This window comes from Glandiceps talaboti, chromosome 20, assembly GCF_964340395.1.
Source record: "Glandiceps talaboti chromosome 20, keGlaTala1.1, whole genome shotgun sequence".
Classification (NCBI taxonomy): domain Eukaryota; kingdom Metazoa; phylum Hemichordata; class Enteropneusta; family Spengelidae; genus Glandiceps; species Glandiceps talaboti.
The window spans coordinates 17,986,570-18,003,685 of record NC_135568.1 but is presented as its reverse complement, the minus strand read 5'-3'; the positions used below and the strand labels follow the sequence as shown (position 1 = coordinate 18,003,685).

Genomic DNA, 17,116 nt, shown 5'->3' with positions numbered 1-17,116 from the left:
TATTTGTAGCAATACATAGAGATGCTGGTTCAAATGTCTACCCCATGTTATCAGGGTCAAGCTGTCTGTTAAGATATTAACCTTTGACCTTGACCTTCATGGGTAATTATCGAAAATATATTATTTCTTGCACATTACATACACTTTATACCATTTATTGTGGTTAATTTCTTTCAAAATAATGTGTAAAGGTAATACAGAACAAGAGAAATATACAACTGCCACATGCATTACTTTTGGTTCTCATATCGTTTTTTACTGAGTGATGGCCATATTTGTAGTGAACAATCATGATTTATCGCAGAACTCAACTACTTTCATATATGGAGATTCAAGTGTCTATCATTATGTGTAAACTTTCTTTTGAAACCTTCGAATTTGACCTTGACTTACAGGTAAATTATCAAAATCTAGGACTTTCCTGCATATCACAGACATTTTGTAGTATTTATTTATTGCCACTAATTTCTTTCAAATCATGTCACCCTTGAGTCCCGTAGCAGTACAGCATTATTTGAGGTATGTGTCTTCTATGAAAACTTGTAGCTTTCAAAACCCAATATACGGATATACACATGCACTGAAAATAATAAACAACATAAGTAGTAGACACCAGAAATGGCAACAAAACAAAAAAGATTATTGAAATAGAAATTTACATGAAATTATTAGACCAATCTTGATATATACATGGAATAGTTCGCACGTACTCCTTACGGGCAAGGGCACTATTGTGCTATAGAAAATAGAATATGAACAGTATCCACTCTATGCAAATAAGTCACTGATTTTTCCATACCGCATGACACACTCGAAGTTAATCACTGAAGACTTTTAATACAAACAATGTGTTATAATGTACACCTGGTTATGGGGGCACTAGTAGATGTCTATTACCCCGGGGAAGGATTTACGGCAACTACCATTTAGGTCAAACATGAATCCCAACCATGTATACAAGTATTACTTCGAATAACTACTAGCCTGTTATGTCGAGGCAATTTCATCATCGGGTTGACCTTGATAACTATAAATAACAACTTCTCAGACATAGCTAGTTGAATGGTGTTTGGATATAAAAACACCCCACTTTGAAAATAGCTGGAGTAATAACCTACTATCAAATTGCATGTCTATGAGGGCACTATACACTGGTAGACGTCTAATACCATGTGGGTTATTATGTAGCAACTATTTCCCAAGGCTTTCAGAATAGGTGACGAATACGAGTGGCCGAATAATGCAAGGCAATAAGTGTTTTATAACACATCACATTCTCAGGCACATATTCTTTCTATTAGACAAAGCTAAATCAGATAGAACTTTCGAGTATTGCCCTAGGGAAAATAGATCGCGAATAGTGCCCCTATATGCAAAGTGAGGTCACTATGGGGTTAATAGTCCATACCAAGTGGTGCAATCTAAGCAATTCACTGAAAGCTATAGAAACATAGCGTGTTATAATACTGATTATCTTTGGTTTGAACGATTTTACAATGTCCCTTTCATTGTTTACAATTAAAGCTGAAGAAGTTATTGTTAAGCATAGTTCATGGAAAGTACTGAAGTCACTGACATTTCAAGTTATGATGACCGTTCGTGCAATGCAGGATGGGACATTTAAGTGTAAGGAAAATGTTGCAGTTGAAGAGTCTTGTAAAGGTATATAATGATTAGACGCAATGATAACACGAGTATTAATAAAAGCTTGAAGAAAGAACGATTTGGTTTTCATCTTATATAAGTAAGACCATAATGAGAAATCCTCGGACTGGACAATGGTCTTTAAGCTTTGCAATAAACGCTCTTAGAGTTGGTTTCCAGATAGAAGGTACCATTTGGAGTCTTGGTGGCATGGAATCCCATACGATTACAGCCATTACCGCAGGAAGAGCATTTCCTCTTCAGACTACAGGGATACGATTTGTAACTGCAAACATTGTTGATGGACTCGCTGAAATATATTATTGCTCTCCCATGGTCACATCCTGGCACTAAAATAGAATTGAAACCATTAGTCAAAAATCTGTTTGAATAAGTTGATGTAGATTGTCGTATAAACTATTACAAAAATACTACGACCAGTCATGATTGTATGCGGATAATTTCTGAAATCATGAGTCCTCTTTCTAATTCTCTGGACCACCAAACGAAATCTTTGAAAAGACGTTGACAGACGCGATGCGTATTGTGATCAGTGTGATCACTGTGTCCGAAAGGTTAGGATGAAATCATTGACTTTAGCATGATGCAAGGGTTTATTTCGGAAGTAATACTCTTTCTTAAATAATGTACTTTTCTGCTTGAACCACGTTTTGTTTCATATATATACCATGTAGAGTATAACAACTTCTTATCAACATAGATGAAAACCACTCTTAGTGCCTCACGCTTTAAATAATTTGCATTTTCCTAATTCAGAATGTCTTTATGCCACTCACTTTTAAAGCCACAACCAGGCTGTCCGTTACCGCCATTAGGATAGAAATCGACATCACCGATCTATGTATAGATAAAATAACACTGATGGATAATAAATAACGAGTTGCTCTGCTAAACGTCCTGCTAGTTTCTGTCTTTAAAGAAATTACTTTGACGGTTATGGTCCAATCCAATATCGGTTAATGAAATTATATGTTTGTAACTGCACATCGAGCTGTTAGTCTTACATAACTGGTGAGGGTGTGACATACATGGAAATTTAACTACATTTGTACCAAGACATTCTTTTTTAACTTAAAGGTTTAGCATGTTGGTCAAAGTAAATGTTAATTGGATGTAAATTGAATACCATCCGGAGTATTGTAGATAAGTTCATCTCAGACCACCACACAATTTGGTGGTCTTCAGAGTTCACATATCTTTTGTTATCACCACCATGTATACGATTACACAATTATCAGAATTGTTTTTAAAGAATGTATTGTATAGATATAGGACCATTATCTCTCGTCATCGTCAATGTATGCTCCAAGTCATGTGAAGCTTGAAGCATGCATGACGATATTGCGTAACTACCAAAACAATAAATAATCACACAAATGAATCATTGAAATTATAAAATACTAAATCCACTTACAGCAGTGAGCATGTAATTAAAGATTTGAATTTTGAGTTTTTGAATCAATTTGAATTTTCTCTTGTTTTCTTTCTTTCTCAGCGTAGTCTTTTCTTATGGCTGTACATATACTATTTATTGACTTAATAAAGACACCTAGTCCAATCTACATGTCTACTAACAAATCCTCTTATCTATTATATATGAAAAAAACATATCTAACGTTATAACTACCAAGGTATCAGGTCACAGTCACTTTTCTTTGCAACCTTAACTTCAGTGAGATTATCACAGCGACTAAATTATTTAATAGTATGCAGATTAGGTGTAATCAGCATGCGATTCAATCTTTATTCGTGAATACATAAAATCATTAATTACGCAAACGATTACTTGAAATGTATAGTTCTAAAAAATGACAATAATACATGTAATGTTGATTTGCATGCTCTTAGAAATCAAACTTATGAGTCACCCACTGGAGTCTGGCATCCAAGCATACTATCGGTATGGACAATGTCTACAAACTGAGCATCACTTGCGTCGAGTTGTCTAAATGCACCCTTTTCATGGAAAGATTGTTTTGCAGGATCCAAGCCTATTTAATATAAAATTCACTGGCAAGGTTAGTATGTATTTGAAGCGGGATACTAGAAACGAAAAATCTGTAATATATCCCCTTAAACCTTTACTAGCTGCAACTGAGGTATGTTTTTCATCACGTAACCAAAGATATACTCTTTAAAATTAGTCAGTTACTTATTAAGAAACTTAATATATATGGTAACCAGTGGTAAATATTAGCTGTAGGTTGTGTAGTGACAAATGTAAATCTTGGGTGAAAGCTTGATTTTGAATCTGTCGCCATGTTAAAATTGTACTAGCTTGAAAGTGTATTATAGTTTTTCGATCAGACAACAGCAATGTATTCACTGAAACAATTTTAGAATACCAATACTTAGACATGATTCATGTTAATCAGTAGTCAATGCTGTCCATAAGTATTGAAATAAGCGGTTTAAATCGTTATCACCGATGAGGGCGCTGATTTTTGGGTGCGGGCCCAAGAATCAATTTGATATGATTTATCCTGTATACAGCTAGACAAAAGAACGTTCACCCAGAGGTGATGCAATACTGTTCAATGTGTACGATATTACAAGTAAGTATCTAATAAAATAATTTCACAAACTATGTTCAGCTGCAGTTTGCAGCTTAAGATATTGCCAAATTACAAAAGAGCCATATGTTCTTACTTCAAAGCAAACGAACACAGTCGAGGCTATCCTCGGTTTTCCTCAATAAGGGCCTGAGATGAAATTACAAATTCAAACAAAGTTACCCACAGTCACTAACACCATGTCTTTGTTAAGCAATCACAATATTCTGACCAATGATGAGTTGTTGTGTATTGAGGCCAATAACTTAAAGTCCAAATATACATTGTACATTGTAAGATTTGTCATAATATTAGGAGTTGACTGATTTACATGAGCAGCTTTCGCTTCATGAATTCTTACTAAACTAAACGGGGTGGACAGCGACCTTCGAAACTAAAAATAGTCTGTAGACTAACTTCACAAGACGAACTAATAGTCTAACACTCAATTGCTGTCTTCATATAGAGTCCGATTCTCCTATAAGTCATTAATATTACACGTACTACACCCGGTAGCACCTGGTAATTAAACTTAACTGATATGTGTTACGAAAATAAAACAACTGCTCACTAATATAGATCTCATTGTAATATATCACTATGTACGTTTACTTTGTTACTGTCAGTGTATTTACAAAATCATGTGAAATTAGACGGTACTACGACATTGCGTAACTGCTAATATTCACTAATTATGCAATTTATTCGTCAAAAATTTATGTAAATAAATTACATGGAACTTGGCACCTAAGATGCGTGTAATAAGTGAAAAAAAAGGTTAAAAAACATCTTTGTCATACTTTAGACCTGATATGTCATTTACCTGTAATTCTTCCAATGGTAGGTATACGCCTTCCTGCTGCTCCAGATACTTGGGCACCAAGGCTATGACCAATCAGATGAACCTTACATTCGTCGTATCCTCTCTCGTCCTTCAACATTCGGATAAACTCAAAAATTTGTCGGCCAGCTTCGTCCGTATTGTCCGCAGACCTATAGTACCACCAATATTTCGCACCATCATTCCAGTCTACCAAGAAGACATTGTAGTCCGACTGAAATCAAAGGAAGGAAATGCGTTTGATATTTCAGTATTCCCTTTATCCTATATCAAAAAAGAATATGTAAAATGTACTTCATATAAAAAGCTTTACGCCTTTGCGTCATCACCTTGAAATCAAATGTTACGTTCATGGTGTGAATATATCATATTTTCTTTCTTTCAAAAGAATTTATGACAAAAAATATCCTAGTAGAATGGAAACAGTATTCAGTGTCATTGATATTTTACGATAGCATTCAAAAATGGTTATTTTTCCGCATATATAACTAAAAAATATAGTACTTCTTAGGTGGTCAAATGTTGAACGCGGTGTCATTATGATTAAAATTTCATTATGATGTATTCACTTTGGCAACCACTTTGTGGTGTCATTTGGTGCTAAATTTAAGAAATTCAATGTAGTAGGTTGTGTAATCATACATATTTTAGGAGTTCGTCCTTCATTGATATCATCCAAGCCCAAGGGTTGCTCTTATTATTCCTAGTCCAACCATGCACGATGAACTTGGAATCTCTGCTGTTGTTGAAATTTGACAATGCCAATTTACTTCGTGTGATGACCTGATACTTTGTTGGATTGTGTTTTGTGAAGAGTCGAAATTCACAGGTAAATTCCAAATCTAGAGGGGGAAATAATACGACAGCGGCACATCGTAATGAAGTAAAAACTTTTTTTTTAAAATCCTCTTCTACTAGTTGATTAGATTTAAATATGATTTAGTGCCGTGAAAAAAAAATTAAAGCTAGACCGTTTTCTTATTTTTCAGTTTTTCCTCTAATTACATTTCAAAAGTATTCACTATGATGTGACGACCATACTGTAATTTTGTAAATGTAAGCGCATGGCTTAGAATTGCTTCAACTGGATGACACGCTAATATTGCCTTTCGAATAAACTTCTAGAAGTTACCATGTTAATGGTGCTCATGTTTTTAAGAAATCAAAACAAAACAAAACAACGTCATCTATCACATTACAAAACAGAAAAAGTGAAGTTACACTAAAATCGTGATTACCAAATAGAAACATACAAGATTTTTTCGATTAAAAAATACAGAAAACTCGCAACAATATATACGATAGATATTTGACGATATCTGACAGGGGTCAACTCTCTCAATACCAATAACCTCCAACACTTCGCTTCACATGTTGCAGATCATGCATGGCCACCTTACCGTTACATACATTATTGTATACTACTAAACACCCTACAAAAAGAATGAATACTATACAGTTCTATTTTAAAGTGATATTTTGTCGCAAAAAATATTCAAGAAATCAATGTGGTTGCACGTTGAAAGAAGGCAAGAGGCCAAATTGAATAGGCGTGTTATACAATCGAAATTCGTGATCAGAGATTGGCGATTTTCTTATTATCATTTGTGAACTAGTAGTAATGTTTACCGTGAATAGTAGCCTTTCTCCTCCATAAAGACTCGGTGGTCACACAAACATATACATGTACATAGAGTAGTAAAACGTGTCACACAGAGGAATCACCTTTCCGATCGAATAAACCAATTCTGACATTACGAAGAATCAAGGCATGACCTTCAAAAGTAACATCTAGATGAATAAGGCGATTGCATTACCTTCGAAATTGTTCTTCACTGTTGTCATTAGCAATCCCTTCGTAAAAGCGTCGTAGATAACAGCGGTGTCGTTGATAATAGATGTGTTGTTATACTGGGCTAAGCATATTCCTACTCCATTGTTGTATAAATTCATCATTCGTTCCGATAACGGATTTTCAACGCTCCTTTCGTATGCATCTCCATACGTCTCCGCTATTTCATCATCGAACTCCATAGTTACTCTATACATCCACAGAGCATGTTGAAAGGCATTTGCTTGGGTGTACTTTCCTTTTAAAGAAGATACATTTCTCAGTCCATGTATATATATATATAACGTGGTGAGAATCAATCTACTAAGACAGTGCTCTATACCACAGTGGCAGAGCGCAATAGTTTTGGTAGTTCTGGAACTCTTTCTTGGTTGCAACATATATATATATATATATATATATATATATATATATATATATATATATATATATATATATATATATATATATATATATATATATAATGGCGAAAAAGGTTATTTTGTTAATCATATACTCTGTTTTCGACTTGTCGTAATTTTATGTTAATTTTAACAATATGAGAAACAAACTACATCAACGGATTATGTGTTGTTTTGTAGATCTGTTCAGTGTTCCACATTGCATTCTAAACCTATCTAGATGTTCCGTTCGATCAACAACATATATCCATTAGTTCACATCATGGAAAGTACATTTCACTTACCAATCAAATTTCTTCGTTTATATATATATATATATATATATATATATATATATATATATATATATATATATATATATATATATATATATATATATATATATAACTCGGTGAGTATCAATCTGCTAAGACAGTGCTCTATACCGCAGTGGCAGAGCGTAATATATATATATATATATATATATATATATATATATATATATATATATATATATATATATATATATATATATATGACAAACTAAGTTCAAAACCAGCTTATTTCCGCGTGGTTTGTAATATAAAATTATAACTATAGCATATGAGGTGAGATCCCCGCCAAATTTATAGATGTATTTAATTTCCACAATTATTTCTGTATTTATTCACTTCTTTATTTTAATAAAGTTAAAGTATTTACTTTATTGTCAAATTAATTTATTTTATTATAATTATTTCTTTATTTATTCACTAATTTATTTTAATAAAATGGATGTATTTACTTTATTGTCAAATTAATTTATTTCAATTATTTTTATTTAATAATTCCACAATTATTTCTGTATTTATTCACTTATTTATTATAATTATTTCTTTAATTTATTCACTTGTCTATTTTAATGAAATAGGTGTATTTCCTTTGGCAAATTAATTTTAATTATTTTTTAAATTATTTCATTATTTATTTATTCACTTATTTATTTTAATTATATCTGTATTTTGTTCTTAATTTGCAATTTGTTCTTGTTATTTTTATTTTTCTATTATTCAAGTTCAATTATTTCACTTATGTCAAGAAACTTGCTTATTTAATTATTTACCTTTATTTATTAACATTCAATTAGTTTTAAAATTTATAATTCCGTTATTTAAGTCTGTATTTTGCATCTGATTTCACTTTTCCTCACCATTATTAAGATTTTAATTATTTATCGTATTAAATTATTTCATTATTTCATTTGCCTACAGTCAATTTAAACATTCTCAGCAATATATTATAATTATGATGTTCTCTTAAGCTTATCATTAAATTATTTTTTTCAATTCAGTATTTTGTCATTTAAGTCTATATTTTGATTCTTATTTGTGCTTTTCATCAATTGTAATTGTTTAAGTTTAATATTATCAAATTGAAATATTTAATTTATTCACTATGATTGCAAACCATGTTCAGGGGGCTAAAGATACGTCGTTCATGACGGAGTTTACTGTTAGTAAATCACGAGTATGGCGGAAAGTGTACGACAGTACAGCGACTGATCTCCACGACATTTTACAGGAAAATTATCCCAAACTGGAGGAGGGGGGCTATGAAATTTGCCACACACATGTTGGTGGGTGGCATTTAGACTGCATTGCTTGCCCGGCGGCACAGCACGTCAGATTACCAATACGGAAGGCACAAACATTGTTGTTGGTTCTACACATGCATTACGTTAGTATATGTCACTTTTGGAGAAAATATCTGACGGCTATCGCGTCGTCCCTGCTGTCCCAAAGCAATTATTAAAAAGAAGTAAAATTTACTCAGTCATGAATTTATTTGTCTCTTTCTTTTTGCTCAAAAGCCAGGGTTTAGTACACATAATTTACCGAGCTGTGGTGCATGCATAGCGTAGCGTACGTGGGTCTATGTTTATCTGCTCTCTGCATAGCGTCCGGGCATACATCGTTTACTTATCGTGGTTTGCGATCCTGCCGTATCATAATCACAATTTAGACTATTATTCACAGTTATAATTTTATTGGCTGACTTTTATTTCTCCGGGTTCATTGCTCGAACGTTAGAGCGGAATTACAGAGGTGTTTACACTAGTGTACAAAACACATGGCCTGTGTGATGATGGCGTCTGGGGATGGCGTATGCACCGTGCACACGGTCACTTTTTTTTGTAGAAAATACGAGGATTTACAATCCAGCCATCCCACAATCGCAATTGATATAGTACAAGTAAATACATTTACTCACAGTTATAAATTTTACTTCATTTCTCACTCAAAGGCCAGAATATAATATTAGTACATGATACAATTTACAGAGTGACAGCATTGCATTAGAAGCATACGGTATACACGTAACTTGACTAATGTTGTGCCTAGCATGATGATACATGTTACACCGTCCATGTGCACCACCGCGGCACCGATTGTCCATAGAAAATACAGGTAAAGATTTTGGGGGATAAATGGTTCACATCTGTACTGCCAGCTTCATCACATTCCTGTAAAGTTGTTATAGCGTACCGAATGTAATTGAAGACTTCATTTGAAATATCAAAACTAAGGGCATGCCAAACTAATTCTTCTTCAACCAAACAACTTTATGGACTGCAGTATTCAACTGATTAAACTCTGAAACATCGTCCACCGATCTAACGATTCCACGCATATATTCACGTAGATTTATAAGCTCAGTCGCCATGATGCATATGATTGTCAGATAGTGAAGAATCGTGATTGGAGAGAAGTGATGCAAATACGTCGTATGACGTATCGTAGGCCCCTGAACATGGTTTGCAGGCATAGAGAATAAATTAATTATTGTATTTCGGCGGAGATCTCACCGTAGTTGAAGAAATTTATTAACTGTGCTTGATAACAATGTTCCGGGCCAAATACGTTCCACGTTGCAGTCATAGGAAGAATCTATGGCCCCGAACCATGGTTTTCAAGCGTAGTGAATAAATTACTTTAAACTACGGTGAGATCTCCGCCAAAATAAAATATTTATCAATTGTAATTGTAATTGTTCAAGTTTAAGTTATCAAACTAAACATGGTTTGCAGGCATAGATGATAAATTACATTAAACTACGGTGAGATCCCTGCCAAAATAAAATATTCATCAATTATAATTGTTCAAGTTTAAGTTATCAACTAAACATGGTTTGCAGGTATAGAGAATAAATTAAAGCACAAACAAGAATCAAAATAAAGACTGAAATAACAAATTTAAAATAATGAATTGAAAAAAATAATTTAATGATAAGAGAACATCATTTTCATAATATATTGCTGAGAATGTTTAAATTGGCTTAGCAAATGAAATAATTTAAAACGTTAAATAATTAAAATAATAATAATTGTGATGAAAAGAGAAATCAGATGCAAACAGACTTAAATAACGGAATTATAAATTTTATAAATAATTTAATGTTAAGAAATAAAGCCAAATGATTAAATAAGCAAGTTTCTTGACATAATTACAATTGAACTTGAATTAATAATAGAAAAATAAATATAAAAAGCAAATTAAGAACAAATACAAAAATAATTAAAATAAATAGAAGTGAATAAATAAAGAAATAATTATAATAAATAAGTGAATAAAAAATGAAATTGTGGAAATATTTAATAACGAAATTATAAATTCTAAAAATAATTACAGAAATAATTGTGGAAATCTTAAAATACGGGGATCTCACCTCATGCAACTTCATTAATACTATCATTAAGGTGAGAATAAAAAGCTGACATAGTTCACTCGACTTGAGTCAAAGGTCACGATGAAAGGTTCAATATATGTATACGCTCGTAGCCCAGAGGTTTGTCTTGGTGTTTCTCTCTCAAGGAGCTCTCATCACCATTCGTTATTTCTGCAAATACCTCATTAATTTTCATAGCACGATTACACAAACAAGATCAGATTCTAGCAATTAGCCCAAGGAATGTGTACCAAATTTATTTTGGTGATGTTGATGACAGATACGCACACACACGCACACGCGCATGCGCGCAAGCACACACGCCCACACATCATTAAATATAACTTACCCTTACGGAAGGTGAAAACGTACCAGATTTGACTTTATAAAGAGTATGGTCACGTTATTAGCCCAAGGAATGTGTACCAAATTTATTTTGGTGATGTTGATGACACACACACACACATACACACACACGCTCGCGCACGCATGCGCGCAAGCACACACGCCCACACATCATTAAACATAACTTACCCTTACGGAAGGTGAAAACGTACCAGTTTTGACTTTATAAAGAGTATGGTCACGTTATGTCAAATTGAAACACTACTTTTCAATCTCAACCTGTGTGAGCTTATGGGATCAACGCTGTTTTGATATTGTTTTCAGTAACTTCTAAAAACCTACTTTATGAACTTTGAACATGGAATTCACAATGATTACACAGTATTTATTTGTAGCTGCAAGATATTGACATACCTTCCTTCATAACTTGATATGTATTGTATCCAAACGGTGGGTACACCCTTGTATGTGGGACTACTATTTGTGTATACAATGCATGTGTACGATAATCACAGGTACCCCTTTCTTCGAAACAAATGATTCCCTAGAAACGGGTAGGTGTTTGGAACATGGGCACACAGACTGTCTAAACTTAATCCAAGTATACCCCTTCCCTCCATCACAGGGCTTAGAGTACAGGCAGTACACAGAGTATACATTAATTGAGTAAGTAAAATGTATAATGATTAAACTATACCCTGTTTGAATTCCTGCTGTGCATCCTCTGTGCTTTCTTTTCTCATTCTTCGTATAGACAATGGCTGTCGATTCCAGAAGTTGAGAAAAGCCAACGTCCCCTCTCTAATTCCTTTAGGGTCAAAATCCAACCAGCTATAGGCTTCGTCCGTTGTTAAAGTTGGAGGTAGGAAATCAACTCCTGCAATATCAATACAAAACTACTATTATATGGACTACATTTCTCTACGGGAAATCTTTTACCAGATATGAAGTGAAAGTGCTCCCTTAGTTTAGTTGGAGGAAAACTATGTTTAACTTTAGTGCTCGTTGATACACATACATTTCACATTAAAATGCATATTGCTTCACTCCATTCAATTGTACAGGAAACAGCAACATTAAACAATTATTCTAATAATTTGAATGTCGATATTATGATTATCAATAGTGCTGGTATAAATGTGTTCAGGTCTTAATGGCGAAAAAAGGTTATTTTGTTAATCATATACTCTGTTTTCTACTTATCGTAATTTTATGTTAATTTTAACAATATGAGAAACAAACTACATCAACGGATTGTGTGTTGTTTTGTAGCTCTGTTTAGTGTTCCACATTGCATCCTAAACCTATCTAGATGTTCCGTTCGATCAACAATGTATATCCATTAACACATCATGGAAAGTACATTTCACTCACCACACAAATGACTTCGTTTTTGGCGTAATTTTCCAACATTTGTGTAAGGTACAACTTGTCCTCTACCAGCAAGCTGAAACGACAACACATGCACAAGTATAATTAGGTGTAACATGTACCATGTATGGCATACGATAAGCCGAACAGGCCATAAAGGTGTATTTGAGTTTTCCAGATATATTTTGCAATTCACATATTAATTGTACATTGTTTGGCTTTTTTGACATGTTTAATATAAATATATGAGAAACATCAAAATATCACCGTTTTGGTCACGTTACCGAAAAGGCATGAACGGTTATAACATGATGAATGAATGAAGAGGTGATATCGGTTAATAGTTGATTCATCATATGCCTATGCCAAGGCGTTCAAAGAAAATACAAGCAAATTATAAAAGAGCAAGGGCTGCTATGGGCTTCGGGCATATTGCGACTCTATTGTACAGGTGACATTCACGCGCACATAGTCTGTTGACCCTGTCAACCTGCTTGGTTTGATCGTCAACTTTCATCAGATTTCAGAACAAATGCCAAAAAAAAAAATTTAAACTGAATGCAAAGTTTTGAGATTGTCGTTCCTTCAGACAATTGTTGGAATACAACAGAACATAATTATGTTGCTGTTAGTGATCTCCTGGCCAACGACAACAAGTAATGTGAAGCTTTATAGAATGTTGTAGCATAGCACTCAACGTAGAAAGAGTTTTAAAGGCCGAGAAAAAGAAAATTGTTTCTGGTCAGCAGCCATCACTTAAGTACCCCCCCCCCCTTCCCGCGTTAATTTTTTGTTTATGTTTTTGTCCAGCCAATTCAGTCTGCAGATGAAAAGGAAAACACAAAAGTAACTGTCCCTACATTAATTGCCACCAGTGAAGACATCTGCCCCACATACACACTAGCTGTAAAGTACTAAATAAAAAGAACAGTAACTGCAATGATAAGTAGATTGATTAACATTTGTTGAGAATGTAAAAAAAAAGTCGCATCGTCACACCACTTTAGACAACATTTCCTGACGAGAAACTATGTTTTCCTATTTAGTGGCCAACCAAAATATGCCAATAACTTATTGTAACTAAAAGCTACATCAATAATATGTTCAGGCCAAGTGCGCTTTGGTATCGCAAAGGTATGTATCAATTTATATTGAATTTGGAGAGTGCATTCTTGAGATATAGCCTAATTACCGAAAACCATTAATTATGAAAATTGCCCGTTAATATTTATGGGATGTTTACCGAAACGTAATCAGTTCTTTTCACTACCCTACAGAACACATGCAATATATTTCGTTTGAATTGAGCCAGTCGTTTTTTAGAAAACGGTGATAAAGTCGCACCACTTTATACAACATTTCCTGACCAGAATCTATTCTTTCTTTTTTGTAGCCTACCGAAAATATGCCAATAACTTAATAAAGCTAAAAGCTACATCAGTGATATTTTCAGGACAGGTGCGCTTATGTATCGCAAATGTATGTATTAAGTTATAATGAATTTGAAGCGTGCATTCTTGAGATACTGATTACGTTTCGTAAAATTTGAACAATTCCATTTCAAAAACCATTACACCTGTACTGTTCCACCACATACTTAGATTGATATCACAAAGTACTTTCAGATTTCTCATAGTTTGGTACACCTTTTTACCAATTGAGAGGTATATCATATATTAATAGCCTACTGTAGCCAAAAAATTTGCATTCCAGCAATTACTATGTGTAGGAGCAAAAATCTCAAGATTACCCTTAGTCATTCAGTTTCAGTTTTGAATCATTTGTCCACAAGAGCATTGCCACACCATCATGATGGCACATTTTAGCCCACTCACTCATGTCGTCTTTTGGCGCTCATTTAACAACAAAGTAAACATATTTACTCTCGAATAAAATATGATAGTATTTATTAGAATACCCACAGAAAATTTCAATAAAGTGCCACAATATTTTGTCCTATTAGGGAACTTGCAATCCTGACTAAGCATGCTCAGACGCAAAGGACTATGGGATTATCTGAGGTTATCGTATTACCTAATCTGGAGCTACCGATAAAATAAACATCCCACAATGTCAGGGTGATTATAAATTGATCATTTGTGGTTACAGACAAAATAACAATATTGTTCATAATACAAATTGATTAGTATTTATAATCACATTTCCCATGATGCAACATTCAACACGGTGGGTTTGCAAGTTCCCTATTGTTTCAATTTGCTCCGAGCATATGGATACACCGAGTCATTGCATGTAAATAGCACTGTGTACCACTCAAAAGCCATATTCATCAGAAGAATTTTTGAACGAATCATGGTATCAGAAGTATACAGTTTAGGAAACCAAAGAATCAAATATCGCGATTTGTTCACGGTATCTTAAGAGTATATGATTGGACAATATTGATGTCAGCAATCAGGTTGTGATCCAAACGTATAGTTATGAGCAAAAGCCTGCAACTAAAATGGAGCCACGTTCGATCACAACGAAATCTGTAAAACATTTACAGGTCACTCTTATTTCACATATAGACAACAAAATTAGGCCGGCTTCATTTTTTGTCTCGCCAAGGTAGTCAAAGGTTTGCACCGCAAAACCATTGAACTTGAACTATTGGGACGGCAATCGGAACATTATGCTTGTTTTGAATTATTATTCATTGATTCAATACATTCTAGTTATCATTAGATGTATTTTGATATTGAGCCAATGTATTACATCGTTGAACACTGCACAGCTACCTAAAGCAGACTGTGTCCTGTAGCCAATCCAGCTTTAGTTCCCATGTATGGTCCCTCTGCTATAACATTTGCACCGTCTACTAGGGGGAATTGGTTTAAAGTAAATATGCTTGCTGCCAACCCTCTTGTCACTGATTTTACCCCTGAAACTATTTGAACCTGCAACCTGTACATTTCAAGCTGGCCATTCTAAACATTCTACCATCATGACGCCATTCCATGAACGGAGTCTCTATGTAGTACAGTACATGTTTCATGACAAATATGGCTACTAATCAATTAAAGGTTATCTAATAAATGCTGACGTATATTTCTATCCTCCTATATTAAATAATATGTACATTATTTAAAATTATATTATAGCATTACCAATTCCAGTGAATTTTGTGACGTCATCGCTGTACATTATTACTGATAATGTACTCCGTTATTGGGCATCGCGGCCCCGGAACGAGCATAACAATACAAGCTTATTTGTTCTGTTTCTTCATACGACTATGTATTTTTTCGAAATGTATGTTGTTACTTATTATTGTCATTTCCACTGTTTAAAAATACAACGCATTCATGAAACAAATTTGTGTTCACAGCAGTTCATTGAAGTGTAAATGTGTGTGTACGTGTACGTAAGTGTGTCGCTATGATTAGTATTCAGCTTCCGGGCCGAACATGGCCGACGATGTTCAGCGCTGTGTATATTATACGTTGTTTTGCGTTTCTCGGTCTACAAATTCACTGGAATTGGCAAAACTATAAAATAATAACAATAATGTACGCCCTCCCAGTCCATAATGAACTCAAGCAAACTTTGTACTCCATAATGGGCTCGGCTGTCGCCTCGCCCATTATGTCGTTCAAAGTTTGCTTTCGTCCATTATGGGCTGGGAGGGCGTACATTATTGTTTAAGTAAATGTCGTCAGTTAAATAAAACGAAGTGTTTATGGTATGAACGAAATGGCTCACCATTAGTAAGAGACAACCTGCCCCCCCCCTCTCTTTCTCTCTCTCTCTCTCTCTCTCTCTCTCTCTCTCTCTCTCTCTCTCTCTCTCTCTCTCTCTCTCTCTCTCTCTCTCTCTCTCTCTCTCTCTCTCTCTCTCTCTCTCTCTGTTCATTTACGAGTTTAAGAGATTCAAAACGACACATACCTTACCTCTTCCATTATGTGGATTGTAGGCACGAAGATGACGACTTTCTTTCCCAATATACTCCCGAATGTCTATACATATTGTTGGCGCAACAAGGACACAACATAATAATACCTTTACATGCATTTTGAAGGAATATTTCATAAGTGTGTCAGGATGAAGTAGTACGCCTTTAGAATAACAATGCAATGTACAAATTGTCCACTTAGTTAGCTTGAACGCGGTGAAGTTCGAGCTTCAATTGATAGCTGCCGAAATGATCAATGATCACGAGGTATATAGTCTGCCTATATGTGAACCAGTAGATATGTGTCAACGCATACCTACGGGTGGAGATTTTTAGTTTCTACCTGGCCTTATGCCAAAATTCGTGACAAGGCATATCACAGATAAGAAGCAATATCCCGTTTCTGTGTACACTAAATATCTAGAGCAGCACTCAATCATTATTCATCTCAATAAGAACAGACGTACTCAACACATTTATAGTCAGCCTTTTCGTGAACTTTCGTTCCTC

The 17,116-nt window shown here is 34.3% G+C and overlaps 1 protein-coding gene across 1 annotated transcript; it reads right to left on the bottom strand.

Moving 5' to 3' along the window:
- Positions 1-225: 225 nt before the first annotated feature.
- LOC144450785 (inactive pancreatic lipase-related protein 1-like) lies at positions 226-16,691 on the bottom strand. The gene is made up of 9 exons (XM_078141504.1): positions 16,600-16,691; positions 12,715-12,787; positions 12,038-12,217; positions 6,876-7,148; positions 5,701-5,900; positions 5,041-5,272; positions 3,538-3,656; positions 2,442-2,502; positions 226-1,994 (listed from the first exon to the last, which is right to left on the bottom strand). The coding sequence occupies exons 3-9, from the start codon at positions 12,081-12,083 to the stop codon at positions 1,786-1,788; spliced, it is 1,140 nt and encodes a 379-aa protein (XP_077997630.1). The 5' UTR covers positions 12,084-12,217; positions 12,715-12,787; positions 16,600-16,691; the 3' UTR covers positions 226-1,785.
- Between the last annotated feature and the right edge of the window lie 425 nt (positions 16,692-17,116).

Bases quoted from the DNA above. Each gene is read 5' to 3' on its own strand.
- LOC144450785 (XM_078141504.1), bottom strand. From the start codon at position 12,083: ATGAGAAAAGAAAGCACAGAGGATGCACAGCAGGAATTCAAACAGG. The intron at 7,149-12,037 runs GTATAGTTTAAT...CTTCTTTAAAAG, and splicing joins ACAGCAGGAATTCAAACAGG to GAAAGTACACCCAAGCAAAT. The intron at 1,995-2,441 runs GTGAGTGGCATA...ATTCTATTTTAG, and splicing joins GCCTGGTTGTGGCTTTAAAA to TGCCAGGATGTGACCATGGG.